Source organism: Botrytis byssoidea, assembly GCF_014898295.1.
Source record: "Botrytis byssoidea strain MUCL 94 chromosome Unknown BBYS_006, whole genome shotgun sequence".
NCBI classification, from domain to species: Eukaryota; Fungi; Ascomycota; class Leotiomycetes; order Helotiales; family Sclerotiniaceae; genus Botrytis; species Botrytis byssoidea.
The window spans coordinates 240,791-259,182 of NW_024065847.1; the positions used below are offsets into that span (position 1 = coordinate 240,791).

General features: G+C 44.1%; 4 protein-coding genes across 4 annotated transcripts; 1 reads left to right on the plus strand and 3 right to left on the minus strand.

Moving 5' to 3' along the window:
* Positions 1 to 149: 149 nt before the first annotated feature.
* On the plus strand, positions 150 to 1,757 carry EAE97_003535 (uncharacterized protein; the record flags this gene model as incomplete). The annotated part of the gene is made up of 4 exons (XM_038874047.1): positions 150 to 638; positions 936 to 1,169; positions 1,405 to 1,498; positions 1,551 to 1,757. Exons 1-4 carry the CDS (start codon positions 628 to 630, stop codon positions 1,755 to 1,757), a joined length of 546 nt encoding a protein of 181 aa, XP_038734656.1. The 5' UTR covers positions 150 to 627.
* A 1,043-nt stretch (positions 1,758 to 2,800) lies between these two features.
* On the minus strand, positions 2,801 to 5,393 carry EAE97_003536 (uncharacterized protein; the record flags this gene model as incomplete). Its single annotated transcript, XM_038874048.1, has 2 exons — positions 2,801 to 3,993; positions 4,049 to 5,393. The coding sequence occupies 2 exons, from the start codon at positions 5,391 to 5,393 to the stop codon at positions 2,801 to 2,803; spliced, it is 2,538 nt and encodes an 845-aa protein (XP_038734657.1).
* Positions 5,394 to 6,158: 765 nt separating this feature from the next.
* On the minus strand, positions 6,159 to 8,591 carry EAE97_003537 (uncharacterized protein; the record flags this gene model as incomplete). Its single annotated transcript, XM_038874049.1, has 3 exons — positions 6,159 to 6,257; positions 6,316 to 7,898; positions 7,952 to 8,591. 3 exons carry the CDS (start codon positions 8,589 to 8,591, stop codon positions 6,159 to 6,161), a joined length of 2,322 nt encoding a protein of 773 aa, XP_038734658.1.
* Positions 8,592 to 10,152: 1,561 nt separating this feature from the next.
* On the minus strand, positions 10,153 to 17,061 carry EAE97_003538 (uncharacterized protein; the record flags this gene model as incomplete). The annotated part of the gene is made up of 8 exons (XM_038874050.1): positions 10,153 to 10,339; positions 10,399 to 11,563; positions 11,727 to 13,210; positions 13,262 to 15,950; positions 16,004 to 16,675; positions 16,731 to 16,771; positions 16,822 to 16,875; positions 16,931 to 17,061. 8 exons carry the CDS (start codon positions 17,059 to 17,061, stop codon positions 10,153 to 10,155), a joined length of 6,423 nt encoding a protein of 2,140 aa, XP_038734659.1.
* Positions 17,062 to 18,392: the final 1,331 nt, after the last annotated feature.

Sequence of the window (18,392 nt, forward strand, 5' to 3'; positions counted from 1 at the left end):
GGGAATTGGGGTTGGGGGGGGAAGATGTTTTTCAGTACAAGCATGTGTGTACTTCTAGATACCAAACAAAAGGGGCGTCCATTGCACATTGCACATCGTATCCAGTTCAAATCTCCAAACAAGCGCAATTTCCCCAAGTGAAAAAGTAAACAAAACAAGCAAAACAAAACAAACAAAACAATCCCATTTACACTCAGCCTTGCAAACCTTCCTCGTAATTTTTTCTGCACAGACTGGAAATCCCATCATGATAAACCAGATAAAGAAAACCCACAGGCACAGGATCCCATATTAAAGAACCAGGATCATGCCCAGTTTTCTCAAACTCCAAACTGTTACCGCATTCTCCCTCAAACTACCAAGATAGCTATTCCATCATACCAGATTCTAGACTCTTTCTCCCCTTCGTTTGTGCCGTGTTTCGAAACACCATTATCTGACGAGTGACGGGATATCAAACATCATACCCGTTGACAAGCGAACACATATCCCGATTGCGAGGGCAGGGCGAGTGATAAAGACGAAGACGACGGACTGGATTTCTTATCTTGTTGCGAATGGTGTTTGTTTTGCTGATTTATTTTCGCATACGGAACGCATTTTATACATAATATTTTTGAGGATATCATGGCGAATAGGTGTGTATGATTTGTTTTCTTTTTCTTTCTTGCGCCATATAGGTAGTCTGAGACTTTGCGCATCCGTTTATTCATTTCATTTCATTTCATTTCCTCGATCGATTCAGTAGGTAGATGGGCATTTCGCAAAGATGGAAACGGGGATTCAGTATTCATAAATGCGAAGTATAAAGTACAGTCTCGGCGCATACCCAAAACGCAAAGCATCTTAGATATACTCTTGTTATACTCCTCGATATTAATACTCTCAATCTATATAAATAATACATGTTAACATTTCCTGGAATCTCTCCACAGATTCGGCGCATCGTCCCTCCATCAACGCGATCCGCGCAGTGCGCTTTTTGAAAATTATAACGCGGGCGCAAGTTCAAGGAATGCGAGTTCGAGTCCTGCCCCAAGAGGGTATGGGTATAATGCGGGAGGAGGTGTAGGAGGGTATTCGGGAGGGGGAGGTTATTCGGGGGGAGGGGGATATGGGGAGAGAGAGGATAGTGCGCAGGGGTTTAGGAGCGCGACGCCGAATAGTAGGTATGTACTTGATGATTGGTTATGGGGTTTTGGTGTTATGTTAGGGTAGATTGGTTTTGGGGGGTGAGGGGAATGGGGAATAGGAAGAGAACAGCGAAGAGGGTAGATTGGGAGGATAGGAATGCATAGGATGGGATATGATAGATGCAAGTGCACACATCATCCCCTCAGAGAACCCTTACAACTCTCCCAATCTTCCCACACACAAAACTAAACTAACCCACCCCCTACCCAGAGGCCAATACAGCGACGCCGTCCTCAACGAACTCGAAAGTCAAAACAATGACCAAGTGGAAGGCATCATGGGAAAAGTGCGCCAACTAAAATCCGTACGTCCCCCTCCCGTCCCTCCCTCTCCCCCACTAACCCCCCCAACTCCAGATGACCATCGCCATCGGCGACGAGATCCGCGAATCCTCGGCTCTCGCGGAAAAAATGAACGATAATTTCGAGGGCGCGCGCGTGCGCATCAGGGGAACCATGAATCGCATGTTAATCATGAGTCAGAAGACGGGAGTGAGTTGGAAAGTGTGGATATTGTTTTTCGCGGCGGTTTTTGGTTTGTTTTTTTGGGTGTGGGTTTTTTAGCGGGGGAGGGAGAGGGGGGAGAGGAGGGGAGAGGGAAGGGAAGGGGGGGAAAGAGCAGAGGAGAGGTGAGAATTGTATAAATACAAACTACTACATAATACTTCTACCGCACTGCAGAACGCGAAAACAGAAAGGAGAGGAAATCGAGCAGATTCGGGAAAAAAGAAAGGAAGGAAGGAAGAAAGAAAGAAAGAAAGAAAGAAAGAAAGAAAGAAAGAAAGAAAGAAAGAAAGAAAGAAAGAAAGAAAGAAAGAAAGAAAGAAAGAAAGAAAGAAAGAAAGAAAGAAGTAAGAAAATACTGAAATGCTGAAACACAACAGTATAATAATGGATGGAATGCATGGAATGAAATAACACAACACGACGGCGTTATGGAGAGAAAATCGGGTTGTTTGTATCATATCGTATCACATCACATCGCATCGCATCATATCATATCATGAAATATCATGAAATACCATATCTCATGGTCACTTGACGTGATAATATAATAAATCATTTGCTTCGTGGAAGGTTGTTTAGGTTGTGTTTATATTTGTCCATCTTTGGCGAGAAAAGAAAAGAAGAAAGGGGGTGCTGGCCATTGACTACCCCTATCTACCTAACATCCATCTACAAATCTCGAGACAAAGATACGTCTATAAAATCACATTAAAAATCCGACAATTTCACAATGTCATTCATTCATTCATTCATTCATTAACTGACTAACTAACTACCATAGCATAATGGATGACCTATCAGATCATACTACCATATCACCTATAACGGAATAAATGCCAGCCATCCCATTCTACACCCTAACCTTTCCTAGACCTCTAAAAACCCCCTAAATAATAATAAAATCCCTGGTATATTGTACTACTCCCCAACCCTATCACACCCAATTGATGCTTTCAAAGCACAGTAGAAAAAGTTCCTCCCCTCCCATTAATACCATTGAAACTCCCGACGTATAATACAACTTCTCCCCGCACTCCCCGCACTCCCCGCATTCCCAAACTTCCCCTCCCCCCATGTTTCCCTCCCCTCATTCTCCCCCCTTATTCTCTCCCGACAAAAATAACCACGTTAATCGCCGCTGCATACGCCTCCCTAACCGCACAACTCAAGCACGTCTTTCCCACCACCGCCACGACGGCATTCAATCCCCAATGACTACACCAAGCTCTCGCCATACACTCATTATCCTCCACGCCCCAGGCCTCGATCACCAATACTGTATCCTTATCCACGCCCTCCATAAGTTCTTTGAAGCTCCACTTTGCTCCCTTCCGATCATAATTGTCTTCCCAACTCCCCTCAACCCCAAGTTCCTCCGGTTCCGGCGCCCATCCTAATTGTAGATCTTCGTTCAAATTATCACCGCCAACACCTGCCCAATTATGGATATCGAGCAATTGATTCATGCGTGCAATTTTATACACATAATCGAAGAAAAGAGGGTGAGGACTAATAGAACAAGGATAGGCGGTGATGAAAGAAACATCATGAGCTAACCTCAACCAATGCGATTTGCCTCTCCTGGCGAAAACCACACAGGCATCGTAAGTAGGCGGTCTCTTTCCTATTTCACTACTTCTCTTTGGAGATCCGCCATCGAGCTGTTGATTTGGTTTCGCAACTTCGAATGCTAATTTTTCAATGCGAATGTTGTCTATAGGTGGTGAGACCAAGTCTAGCATGGGTAGCACAAATTCATTGACGGGATAGACTGGATCGCTAGGGTCAGGGGGGCCAAGAGGATCAGATCGAACTCGCATGCTTAGAACGTCAGTTTTGGTGATGACTTGAGGAGTCATACGTTGACGAATTCGCAAAACTTGAGTACGTTCGATATCCGTGGAAGCAAGAGCTGGGCCAACCCAGCCTGCAATTTCTTGACAAGTGGGAGCTAGAACTTTGCCAACGATAGAAGTTGATGCCCAGTATGTACTGCCTCTGTATTGGAAGCCGGAGTTTGGATACATGTGCGTAAGACCTCCCAGATCAACACCTCCATCTTCGTCACAGTCAATTAAGGTATTCATAAGAAGCCATGGTTGCGTGGGTCCAGGTAGGATTAAGCCGGTACAAAACGACATAGCATCAGCAGAACGATCTTCAAGAGGTGAAGCATCCGGATCTAGCTCTTTTAGAGCCTCATCTACCATAGCTAAATTAGGCCACTTCATAGCTCTTGCAAATTTGCGCAAAGCCTTGACTTGTGATCTCTTTTTTAGAAGTCTGAATTTGACTGTATGGGAATCAGCCTCCTGCCGTAAAGAATCCAGAAAAATGTGAAAACCTACTCTGTTGAAATTCATCACCAGTTTTATACTTTTCAATAGTCATGCACTCTCTCCATTTCTTCGCAACAGCCAAGTCCCAAGAGATCCACGGTGGTAATTGCGCCAGTAACCTCTCTTTTGCTTCCTCCGAATGATGTTTTGACTGGATTCTCAATTCCAACTCCATGCTCAACAGTAACTGATGAAAAAATGCTCGATATCTTCCATGATCAGAATATGCCCCATCAGCAAAGAATTTCGCCACAACATGATTCTTAGGTTGACTAAAATCAATCCATTCGCGTCTTGACAACGCAATAATCAGATCCGCGATTTGTTTCTCCATCCCTTTTTTCGCGATGAAGGATTTATCGAGGTCTTTGAGTAATACTTTGTATAAACTCTTATATAACATATCCTCACTCTCATCATCAATCCCAGCCTCTAAGTATATCAAGCGATCCAGTATCATTTGCAAATCCACATCCCTCAGCGTTTGGACACCTGAATCGCGAAGCTCAATCGGGGCATGCGGATTACCATTTCCGCTGCACCAGTGATTCAACGTGATAGTGCCTCTCAACGTGCCATAATAAAAGGCCATACTAGGCTGTTCAAGGGAATCCCATGGTCGATTTGCTTCACCAGGTCCTTGTAACCGCATGGAATCCGCCATAAATGCCCTACTGAAAATCTCCGCACGATCACTTCCAGCCCCCCCATTCCCATTGCAAGTCGCATACAGCGCAAAGTATTCATCGGAAGCATGTGCGATTGATTCCATCGTTCCTTTGAACACGGGTACTCCATTAGCAATCAATTGCATCGCTTTTCCTTGTGATAATTCGGCGTCGTTTGAGAACCCAACAGGTGGCCATTCCATCAATGAGTTAACCTTCGGCGCTCTTACACCCTCCTCAGTATATTTTGATGATTTGCCTGTACTAGGTCTTGCGTGATGAGGTGAAAGAGATGTAGAATTGCTTAGTTTATTCGAATGATGTCTCTTCGGAGAGGTAGAATGAGCATCGTCATCAACGCGGCGTCGATAATCTGTGTGTGGTGAGCGAGAAGTCGAGGCACTCAAATTGACCGAATGATGTCTGCGAGGATTTTCATCATCTTCGCAATCTCTATTATCTCGATTTCGATGTTTGCGGGAAGAAATCGAACCATATCCATCACCATCGTCCTCTCCATCCCTTGAGTGTTTCTCTCGATTCCTTCTACTTCGTCGATGTTTTCTGCGCTCTCTCCTCGGTCTCTGTTCAAACTCCTCCTCAATTTCAGGCTCTAACTCTGCTTCCTCCTCGCCCTTCTTCTTGCCCTTTAGCAAACCGACTATCTTATCCTTAACACCAACCATTGTCGGCCTATCTCTCTCTCTTGTTCCCTCGTCGAATTATCAAATCTCCAATTTCCAATCTTTCAGCTTTCCTCACATTTGTTTGTATTCGAATGCTTTTTATCGTAATCAGTAATTGAATACTGTAAATCTCTCATTCACAAATTCACAAATTCACAAGCTCACTCCAATCCAGGTATCGTGCAACAAATTCCTGAAAAGTAACAAGGCTGAATTACAGATGAACGAGTAAATAATGAAAAGTCAAGTATGATGAAATGTTTTGCGTCTTTCATACAGACAACCATACAAACCGATACGGCAATTCCTCGAGGCCACACCTCATCATCTTGATCTCTGGGGAAACCAATATGTTCAAAGTGGTTGACATTGTCCAGACAAAAGTTGGACAAATGATGTTGCAAAATAGAGATGACCGAGTCTCTAATATCCACTGTAGCCTTGTTATTACATCCCTATCATCCCTATCTCTTCGGTTATCACCCGGCTATTTCACGGTAGAGACGTATTCATGCTTGATGAGTTGATCTAGATGTGTTCATAGGAATCACCGAGTAGATGCCTTCTTCATTACACCCCTTACGGAGTACATCTCAGTCGTGTCAACTTATGATGCCAAGTTATAAATTGGGGTATTACTACATCTTTAAAAATATCTACAGCTCAGTTGAGCAAACAACTTGGTATACATATGCAGCGCTAGAAGCTCAAGCTCGCTCGGAATACACAGCCAAAGGATCCACTACCCCTCAATCATACATTTGTTTACAAATCAATCTTGAATTCCTCCACAGTTTGATTAGCCAATACCATGTTGGTTGAATCAAGTCCATTCTCTCGGTACTTTGCCATAGCTTGTTTGTACTACACACAAATTAGTTAGTTATCCCCTTCCATTCAATGCCCTGTTACGGAAGCTTACCTTGAAGAAGAAATTGAGCAATAAGGAAACCATAAGGGCAGCGCTGACAATCATTGGTCCAATCAAATTATCAAAATCCTTTCCGCTTCTGTCAACAATCATCTGTCGCCGCGTGTAATGCATCCAGTAGCCCCAACTTCCAGCAAAGATGGCAATAATAATATATGCAATACCCATAGCTTCTGCAATTTCATCCTCTCCTGCAGCTGTGTATAAACTAACAGCGAGGGACCCCAATAATATGCATATGTGTTGCCACTTCAAAAATGTACGTTCATTGGCTAGCCAAACTTTAGGTTCGACTTGTAAAGGACCTGAATCCTTAATGTATTGAGTTGGTTTAGTAACACCGGGAGGCAATTGAAATCTTTTCGATCGGCGTGATTGGGCATAACGCGAGAGGGAGAAAGATGGAAATACAGATGCCAAGGTGCCATATCCACCTTGATTAGTTGAGGCTCCAGTTTCGTCTTCGTTATTTCCAGCATCTCCAGAAGTAGAAGGACCATCCAGATTGGATCTTCTACCAGCTCTCTCCTCAGCTGCCATTCTCTCCTCCATATACGACTTGCCTACCGGCGAGCTTACAGCAGGTTTGAAACTTGCGCTTGCTTTTTGAGAAGTTCCAATGAAGCTACCGATTACGAGATCATTCTCGGCCTGTTTTGCCTTTCGAGATTGATCTTCCTCCCACGCCGCTTGTGGATCTTTGCGAATATCGTCCGTCAAGTTTCCGTGCCATGAAGGATAGTCGTTGACATTATCCTCGAAGAGAGATACAGCACCCTGAAGGAACTTAGAGAAGCCTGGCGCTGCGTACACAAGATGCGAGCCCATCAAATCCTGTACCCATTGAGGTTGCTTCTTGGTTGCATCATCCTTAACTTTGATTTCCAACACCGAATATGGGAATCTCGATATTTCTCCTGGGTTGATGGTGCTGAATGGATATGACATGGCACTACTATCAATGTCGCGTCTGTGCCAGCTCTTAGGATCTCTGCAAGGTCGGTCCTCGTCTATACAATCTTCCCGGATAAATGCCAATTGAGTGTCAATAGATATCCTAACTCTGTCGTCCAATGGCTTTTGAAAGGCAGTCCGAGTGTAATTAGCTCGCAAGATCGGTTGCAAACCATTCTCCTTAATTAATGATTGAATATCGTTCACAGTATTTTTGAAGGCCTCGATTCTTGCTTCTGGTAGCCCTTGCCGTTCCATCTTTTGTATGCTCTTCTCCATTTTGTATTCACCTTTGATAAAGGAGTCGATATACTTTTCCTTTATCAAAAGCTTCTTTTCTTCGCTGGTGCCATTTTCATGTACAATCTTTTGTTCAAAGTGAAGCTCTGGATTGTCCTTCAATTGGCCATACCATCTGATCCTTAGTGATGTAGCATTCTCCTTCTTTTCCCTCTTTTGGTCGTAGAGCGTGAAATCCGGGCTATCAAGATAGAGAGAATTGAGAGTCGGGTCGGCTTGAGGCTCGGGGCTTTTCGAGGATGGTTTGCTATATACTACAGCAGGGAGTCGACGAAGGATATAGGTCTTGACTTCCAGAAGATTATCAGGGTGAACCCAAACTATAAGAAGGTTTATTAGTATACGGATTCATGTGATGATCTAACCTACTTACATTTGTACGCAGTGTACTTCTCCGGTGTTTGTGACTGCAATTGAGCATCAGAAGATGAAGTTACTGCAGGATCCGTATTATCATCGAGTTGTTGGCGAACAACAAAGTACATCATCGACAATTGGTTGAGCAACGCCGAATAGCCCTTCTCCGAATTAAAAGGTCTCTTCTGCAAACTCATCTGTACCATCGGCCTAATCTTGTAGTTGTTACCCCTCTTGCGATCATGTTTCTTGACAATCTTCAAGAAGGCAGTATAATTAATGCTGCTATATTTCTTCAGTTCCTTGGTATCATTGATAATCGCATCAAGCTCCTCCTCAATCTTCGTGAATTTGGCGGTAAAAACATCGTCTTTTGATTTCCCATCTTCTGGTGCAAGCTCTTTAAGTTTCTCTCCAGTTGCATTAGCACGCTGCTCCAAATTTTTGAATGTAGATTCTTGGAAAGATGCGATCTTTTCCAATTGGACGTTAAGGATCTCCTCGCAGAATTTAGTCTCATCATCTGCAGTCCATGGCCTGTCATCACCCTCAGATGCTGAATCTTCTCGTAAGAGGTGTTTAAGCTTCGCATAATCGATGTATTGGTCTTTCCATGGCGGATATATTGATTTCTTCAATGTCTGGCCAAAACGCATAGTGACGGTGAATTGAATTTAATGTTTTTCGTGTTGTTGGTTGAATGAAAAGCAAGAGTGGAATTGGAAGTTGGGAAAGATTTATTTGTGCTGAAGCTTGTGAAAGCTGTAAGGAGGTTGGAGCTTAATGAAACCTTATTCGGTGATGAATTCAAATGTTAATCAATGCTAAAAACATTCAGACAATGACGATAACATGAAATTCAGACGAAATGATAAATCTGTCAATGTAACATCTGTCACTCAAGGAAGATGAAATCCATTAAATCGAATCACAGCATTATATAGAGTGCGAACTAGAAAAATGTTGGAAATTTTATCGGTAACTTTCTTCGACTTTATCTACCAGGTAAGTATCTAGTAGTTGTGTAAATTGTGAATCTAGCTCTACATGGATGATATGAATATCATATCAAAATAGATTCATTTAAACATTTCAATGTCAAATCCGAACTGAAGAACTTGAATCTCCAATTTGAATTTGAACATTCAAAGCATTCAAATGACACACCTACACTGGGAGGCATTCAAAGAACCTAATTGTCTAATCCAAATTCCAACATTCAAAGCATTCAAATATCAAATCTGAATTGAATCTCAAAAATCCAAATCCGCACATGTCCAAATCATAGGTACATATGCATCAACAGGGAGTCTACATAAAGTTACAATGAAGCTTTCATCCATCGATTAATTAAATTTCCATACGACAACCCACCCACCCACGTGCATCCAAGGACTGATTTGATTGCACCGGCACGTCTTCCACTTTCATGACAATCCATGTATAGTGGGCATACCGAGAGAGTACTTTGTACAGGCATAATGCATTGTATCATAGGGACTGGGACATCGATACATTTATCCACTGGTTGTTTTCCGGTTGGTCGGTTAATATGGGTAAGTACCAGTATGAAAAAGAAATAATTTTTTGAATCTACCAATGACAATGTAAGATCTTACCAAAATGATCAGATGCTACAGTGGAATACCTACAGAGTGATAGCATGAAATAGTATTAAATGGTTTACATAAGCCTCACTCCAAAATGAATCTACAACATATCTACTCAAAATGTCATGTCGCCAATTAAAGTGCAAGACCGGACTGTATTTGATATAATCTTTGAATTTCTTTCTTTGCTGACTCTTCTCGCTCACTCGCGAATACATCATTTGTGTACAAATAATAGTAAGTGAAAGGCAATTAAAGCCATTCCAACTCCTTCGCACGCGTCAGTCGTCATCATCAACTGTCCAAAGAAGTATTCGCACTCGCTGGTATCGTTAAAAAAGCATAACCATCATAAGCCATATTGCACAATTGATGGACCCCGCCGCCTGTCTCCCCTTTTTCCTTCCATGAACAATGCATATAGAGTAATCCGGCCATTATTTTTGAATCCCGAATCGTGTCGTTATTCATTTCGTTCTCCCAGTAATGCCAGAAATATGCTTTTGATATGTTCATTCTAGAAAATGTAAATATTCATACCGCTACTTTGCAAGCGTCATTGGAAATATGTTGAATGTAAGTAATTTGTATGTGGGTGTGTCGTGCTTTATGTTGCAGCGGCGGCGACTTGGATAGGAGCACGCTCAGCGCGTCCTAAGATCTCGCGATGATGTCCACGGGCTAGGATTTCGGATGCGTTGCTCTTAACAATTCCACCAGTGACAGGCAAAGAGGTAGATCCCTCCAAGAAGCGATCACACTCTCTAGCACATTGTCTACCTTCGTTGATACCCCTAGATTTTGTTAGAAAGATATATCAAGATAAGATTACAGTCTGTGATTTATGACTTACCAAACAATGAGAGATTGTCCACGACGACAATCTCCTGCAGCAAAGATACCCTCAACATTGGTAGAGTACTTGCCAGGAGCAGTCTTGACATTCTTGCGGCCATCCTTCTCAATATCATCACCGAGAACGCGATCCTCAGGACCAAGGAAACCCATAGACAAAAGGACAAGATCAGCTGGGAAGAATTGTTGGGATCCTTCGATCTTCTTCATGTCCCAACCACCAGTTGAAGACTTGGTCCACTCGACACGAATAGTGTTGATACCCTTAACCTTTCCAGTTCCATCATCAACGAATTCTTCAGACATGACACAGTATTCACGAGGATCTTTGCCCATGTGCTGCTTGACCTCAGTATGACCATAGTCTACACGGTAGACACGTGGCCATTGGGGCCATGGGTTATCACGGGCACGCTGATTTGGTGGTTGAGGTAAAAGCTCAAAGTTCGTGACCGACTTGGCACCGTGTCGGACGGAAGTACCAATGCAATCGTTTCCAGTATCACCACCGCCAATGACAACGACATGCTTGCCCTTAGCGGAGATGTATTCGTCATCAGCAAGCTCAGAGTCAAGTAAAGACTTGGTGTTGCGGTGCAAGAATTGCATGGCGAAGTGAATACCCTCAAGACTTCGGTTCTTGATTGGGAGATCACGGGCAACAGTAGCTCCAGTAGCAATAACTACCGCGTCATTTTCAGCCTTGAGATCCATAAGTTGAACATCTTGACCAACTGCGACGTTAGTCTTGAATGTGATTCCTTCGGCAGCCATAAAATCTGTACGACGCTTGACAATCTTCTTGTCAAGCTTCATGTTAGGGATACCATACATGAGCAAACCACCGGCACGGTCAGCGCGTTCATAGACAGTGACTTTGTGACCAGCTTTGTTAAGTTGATCAGCGCAAGCGAGACCAGCTGGTCCAGAGCCAATGATGGCAACAGTCTTGCCAGTGCGGACCTTTGGTTCCTGTGGAATCATCCACCCCATATCGAATCCACGATCAATGATTGCACATTCAATTGACTTGATTCCAACAGGATCTTCATTGATACCAAGCACGCAGGCACCTTCGCAAGGAGCAGGGCATACACGACCAGTAAATTCTGGAAAATTGTTGGTGATCAGAAGTCTGTTAAGAGCATCTCGCCATTGGTTTTCTAAAAAGGACTTGTTGTTAGACTTGAGATCGGGAAGGGGGAAAAGACGACGGTGTGGGCGGGGCGGGGCGGGGCGGGGAAGGGGAGGGGAGGGCAACGGAGAAGGAAGGGACGACGAGAAGGGAGAGGGAGGACGGAAAGGGGAGAGGGGTAGAAGACGTACGGAATACCAACTCGTTCCATTTAGGAATGATATTGGAGATTGGGCAACCTGAATCAGATTGACAGAACGGAACACCACAGTCCATGCAACGAGCAGCTTGATATTTGAGCTCATCTTCATCGAGACGCTTGGAAAGTTCAGCCCAGTCGCGAGTTCTTGTCTTCGCTGAGCGATATTTCTCGGATCTACGTTGATACTTCATGAAACCCTTGGTTTTGTCCAAAACCAAAGATCTCTTCTTTTCAATGGCGGAATCACCAATAGTCTCTTCGATATCCTGGAGATCAGATGGCTTCTTGTTCTCCTTTTGATTCTTCTCGTGTTGTTCACGGACTGGGTTTCCTGGGAGGAATGGCAAGGCAAATCTTGCCTTCTTGGCGGCAGCAGCCTTGGCAGCTTCTTCCTGAAGGACACGCTTGTAGTCAACAGGCAGAACCTTGACGAATCGACGAAGTGCTCTGTTGAAGTCAAGGAGAATGCGGGCAGCAAGCTCCGAGCCAGTGTAGTGATGGTGATCTTCAATCAAGCTTCGGACGAATGCGATTTCAGCTGGATCATCAATGCCTGAAGCTTCAACCATCTCCGTGTTCAGCTTGGACATGAAATCTTGCTGGATATCGAGAATGTATGCAATACCACCGGACATACCGGCAGCAAAGTTACGTCCAGTAGATCCCAAGATAAGAACACGACCACCAGTCATGTACTCACAACCGTGGTCACCGACACCCTCGACAACTGCTGTAGCTCCAGAGTTTCGGACAGCGAATCTCTCGGCAGCGACACCACGGAAGAAGACGGTTCCGCTAGTTGCACCATAGAGACAGACGTTACCGACAATAACGTTCTCTTCCGCCTTGAAGACGGCAGAACGAGGTGGGTAAACAATCAAACGACCACCCGAAAGACCCTTTCCTACATAATCGTTTGCGTCACCTTCAAGCTCTAGGGTAACACCAGGAGCAAGGAAAGCACCGAAGGATTGACCGGCGGATCCCTTAATATTGACGTGGACGGTATCCATGGGCAATCCATCCTCACCATATCTCTTCGAGATTTGGTATGACAGAGAAGTACCCATAGCACGGTCAGTATTGACGATGTCACACTCAATGCGTGAAGGAAGACCCTTATCGAGAGTCAACTCAGCTTCAGAGATCAACTTGTTGTCAAGGCGGACGTAAAGTCGGTGATCTTGTTTGCGGACGTTGAAGGTAGCAACTCCGGGTCTGAGCTTGTGAGCAGGGGTGAGGATGAGAGATAGATCGATGTTGCTAGTCTTCTTGGTGCGGAGATCATCTCGTACTCTCAAACATTCAGCATGGCCGACCATCTCATTGATTGTTCTGAAACCAAGCTTGGCCATGATGGCTCTCAATTCGTTCGCAATGTAGTAAAAGAAGTTGATGACATGCTCTGGAGTACCTTGGAACTTCTTTCTGAGTTCTGGATCTTGAGTGGCTATGCCTACAGGGCAAGTGTTCCTAAATAGTAATTAGCAAATGTTCAAGCAACAAAGGACTAGATTTTCATACAAGTGACATTTTCTCATCATAATACATCCCATGGCAATAAGAGGGGTAGTAGCAAAACCCCATTCTTCTGCACCAAGCAGACATGCAATTGCAACGTCACGACCAGTTCGAAGTTGGCCATCAGTTTGAACAACAACACGACCACGGAGATCGTTCAAGACTAAAGTTTGATGAGTCTCGGCAAGACCAAGCTCCCATGGCAAACCAGCGTATTTGATACCAGTCCATCTAGAAGCACCAGTTCCACCATCGTGTCCAGAAATCAAGATGTGATCAGCCTTTGCCTTGGCAACACCAGAGGCGACGATACCCACACCGGTCTCAGACACGAGCTTGACAGATACTCGGGAGCGAGGATTAGCACACTTGAGATCGTAGATCAATTGTTTCAGATCTTCGATAGAGTAAATGTCGTGGTGAGGAGGTGGCGAGATAAGACCGACACCAGGGGTAGAATGACGGGTTCTAGCAATAGACTGTGACACTTTGTGACCAGGAAGCTCACCACCCTCTCCGGGTTTAGCACCTTGAGCCATCTTAATTTGAAGCTCATCTGAATCAGCAAGATAATTAGAAGTAACACCGAATCTTCCAGATGCAACTTGTTTGATAGCTGATCTCATGGTATCACCATTTGACATGACCTCGGAACGTTCTGGGTCTTCACCACCTTCACCTGTGTTGGATTTACCACCGAGACGATTCATCGCAACAGCGAGAGTGGAATGCGATTCCATGGAAATGGAACCGTAGGACATAGCACCAGTACAGAATCTTCTGACAATCTCCGTCCATGGCTCGACTTGGTCAATTGGGACTGGATTGCTCTCCTCAAAGTTGAAGTCGAGGAGACCTCGTAATGTACAAGCTTTGATCTGTTCGTACTCGGAAAGTGAGTAAGCCTCATATGACTTATCGTTCTTGGTTCTAACGGCATCTTGAATGTTGGCAATAGATGTAGGATCATTGATATGAGGTTCACCACCGTCACGCCAATGATACTCACCAGATTCAACAAGACCTGGGATGGTGACAGTGTATCTCGATGGGAAACCCTTCTCGTGGAATCTGAAAGCATCTTCGGCAATTTGTTCAAAAGTAATACCCTTAATTCTTGTAGCAGTACCCTTGAAGCATCGATCGACCACAGAATCATCAATACCAAGGGCTTCAAAGATTTGAGCACCTTTGTAACTAGCGAGTGTAGAAATACCCATCTTACTCATGACCTTCAGAATACCACCATCAGCAGAATACTTGTAGTTGCGAATGAGTTGGTCATCACTAAGCTTCTTTCTGATGAGACCTTCACGGTTCAGCTTGATGATACATTCCATTGCAAGATATGGATTGACGGCGTCTACACCGTATCCGACAAGCACGCACATATGGTGAACTTCACGAGCTTCAGCGGTTTCCACAACTAAAGCAACATGGGATCTCCATTTGTTGTTAACGAGATGGTGATGGACCATTCCCGAAGCGAGAAGAGTTGAAACTGAGACTCGGTCGGCGGATGTTGCACGATCGGAAAGAATGATGATTGAATCCTTGTTATCGATGGCAGCAGTTGCTTCGTCACAGATGTAATCCAGATGTTTAAGATATCCTTCAACACCTTCGGATCTTGGGAATGTCAAGTCAATGACTTTGGAGGTCCATTTTGGATAGAACTTGTTGATGCTCTTGAGGGCATTGAACTCGGGAATAGAGAGAATAGGTGTTGGAAGTAACAATCTACCACACTGTGATGACTCCATGCCTAACAAATTTCCTTGAGGGCCAACGTAACAATCGAGCGACATGACAATGGCTTCTCTAATGGGGTCGATAGGGGGATTGGTGACCTGGGCAAAAAGTTGACGGAAGTATTCGTACAATAAACGAGGAGCATCGGCAAGACATGCGAGAGGTGCATCGTTACCCATGGAGCCAAGGGCCTCCTTCTCGTCAGAAGCCATTGGTGCAAGGACCAAAGAAACCTGCTCAAAGGTGTATCCAAAAGCTTTCAGAAGGGCATCCTCCTGGATGGTACTAGCATCAGGCTTTGGTTCCAAGTCAACAGTACCTTGAGTGATCAATTTTTCGTGAACTTTAGGTAAGCTGACAAGCTCCTTGTGAAGCCACGATCGGAAATCATGACGCTTAGCCACAGTGTTCTTCAGTTCTGCGTCATCGATGATGCGCCCAGCGACGGTGTCGACGAGAAGCATCTTTCCTGGTTGCAAACGGCCCTTGAGGACAACACGTTCTGGATCCACTTGAATAGTACCGACTTCAGAAGCGCAAATGATTCTGTCATCATCCATGACGTAGTATCTACATGGTCGAAGACCGTTTCTGTCGAGATTGGCACCGCAGTATCTACCATCGGCGAATGTGAAAAGCGCAGGTCCATCCCAAGGTTCCATTTGACAAGCTGCCCACTCGTAGAAAGCAGCCTTCGCTGGGTCCATGGCGGCATTGTCTTGCCATGCTTCTGGGACCATCAGCATAACAGCTTCAGGTAGAGAAAGAACTCCATTGATAGTGAGCAACTCAAGTACGTTATCAAATGCAGCTGAGTCAGAGCCTCCATCTTCGACGATCGGGTACAGCGATTCAAGTTCTTCACCAAAAACGTCAGATTGCATTACACCTTCTCGGGCACGCATCCAGTTCTTGTTTCCACGAAGGGTGTTAATTTCACCTGTGTCTACAGTTAGTATCAAGACTAATTCGAGCAATTTACTTGTGCCATACCATTGTGAGCTGCCCATCGTAATGGTTGAGCACGATCCCACGAGGGAAAAGTATTTGTAGAAAAACGTGAATGCACAAGAGCAAAATGGGCTTCGTAATCAGCGTTCACCAGATCATAGAAATACTGATAAACCTGTATAGGGGCGAGTTGACCCTTGTAAACAATGTTCTTGTTAGAGAGGGAACACAGGTAGAACCAATTGTGTAAACCAATTGTATGGGTTGCACGCTTTCGGAGTACATAGAGTTGTCTTTCGAAAAGTTTCTCATCAAATTGCTCAGGGTCGGTAATTTCCGGTGAGTTTCCTGGGCCATATGCAGATGCTAGCACTACGAAGGGCTGCAATATGATAGGCTCACGAGATGCAGCAGCAGGACCAAGGAGAGTAGAATCTTTAGGAGGTTCTCGCCAGCCTAGTACTCTTAATCCTAGAGATTCAGAGATCTCTTCCAATTGTTTCTTTGATTCTTGTAGAGTTTCCTCGTCTGGCTTGAAGAAGAGATTTCCCACAGCATATTGACCTAACGGTGGAAGCTTGATATCTGTCTCGCGCTCGAAATTTTTGATAAAGAATTTGTGAGGAATAGATGTCATAACGCCAGCACCATCTCCATCTCTCGCATCTGAACCCACGGCACCTCGATGGGTCATATTACAAAGAAGGTTTCGTGCTGGAAGTAGCAAGGTCAGCAAATTTGTGCTTCTAATGAAATATAAGAGGCCTACCATCGCTGACGATTTTGTGGCTGGGTTTGCCTTTAATGTTACTATATTGAGATTAGATATGTTCCCCGAGATGCAGATTCACAGTTCTCACCAAGCAAAACCAACACCACAAGCATCCTTCTCCAAGCTAGGATCATATAAACCCCTGTTTTTTGATTAGTGAAGCTCAATAAGAGGTTGTGGCAGACCGCGGTACTCACTGCTTCACTGGGAGTGCTCCAGCCCATGAATCATTTCCTTCAGCCTCATATTGATATTGATTGTAAGGCTCATTCCTCGCATCAATCTCAGTTTGTCTGTCGTTAAAATCTTCCGCCCTTCCAATGCCCATCGTAGGCAAGGCAGCCGGCGATTGTAGGATCGATTTTGGTTTGATGTTGAGAGCGCAGCTCTTTATTATTTATTGTGTTGAGGTATGAAGTGTCAAGAGGGTTTTGAGTTCGTGCGAATAATGTTTTCTGGTATCTCGAAGAGGAAATTAGCTCAAAGTATGGAAGAATTTTGGTTGTCGAACAAAGAACTTTTTCTTTTCTCAGCAAGATTTATTGACGATTGTGCGGAGTAAATTTTGTGTGAAGTCCAACACTTGATTGACTTAGCGCAGAAGACGTGTAGCCTGTAACTTTCTCCTTGCGGTATGAAAATCGACTGATTGATCTGGCGTTGTAAAACAAAACAATTGTATCCTCTTGGTAGAAGATCTTTTCATATGTGTAAATAGTTGAAGTTTGTGGATCGAATCAATTGCCACCTCCAGTTATTTTGGTAATAATTGAAGTATTACTGGCTGTGTGGAATTTGTATGGACATCATAATAGTGGGCGGCGTTCCAGATAAGACGAGGGGCGAGGGGTCATGAAAAAGGAATTGCACGTACAGAAAAGCTATTGCTTCAAAAGGTTTGGAGATTTTGCCACGACAACAACTGCACGAAGACTGATGTAGTAGATAGATAGATACACTTTGGGATATTAGATCTGACAAAGAGGAGGATCAAGTACAGTTTAAGAGGGAGGCAGGCTTCTATGAGTTTATGAGGAATATGATCTCCAGACAGAGGTGGAGAATGAATATCCAGCGCGAATCGGAGCAGGCCGTCCAAAATTGTCCAATAATTCGTTTGATACTAGGGACGCGGCTGCTGATTCAATAATTATAATTGTAATTTGAATTTGAATTTGAATTTGAATTTGTTTTTGTTTTTGTTGGATCTCATTCACTTGATTGCACTTACGAGTATGACACTTATACTTATGACACCTATGACACCTATTGCCGGTATATCTATTACACTTTTTCCCACACGCATTAGAGAAACCTACTTAGGACGTAAGGAAAGGTAAAAAGGTACCTAGTATGTGCCACTCGGGAAAGCCTTCTCTACAAGACAGACTTTCGACTACCTAGGTACGGGAACTATTCGTCGTCAATCTCCTTGGTGTATACGTAGAAGGTGGGTGGTGTTCAAGACTATCGGTAGATACCTAGGTACATACAGGTATTTTCAATGTTGCTACAAATACAACCTTTGGTTCAACCACCTCAAGTATTTATATACTCCCTTAAACTTCATTCCAATACAAGTGTCAAGAAGAGAGTTTACAGTCTAATCCGTCGTATGTTGTAGCACAGGATCTAGGTAATGTAATACTCTACGATACA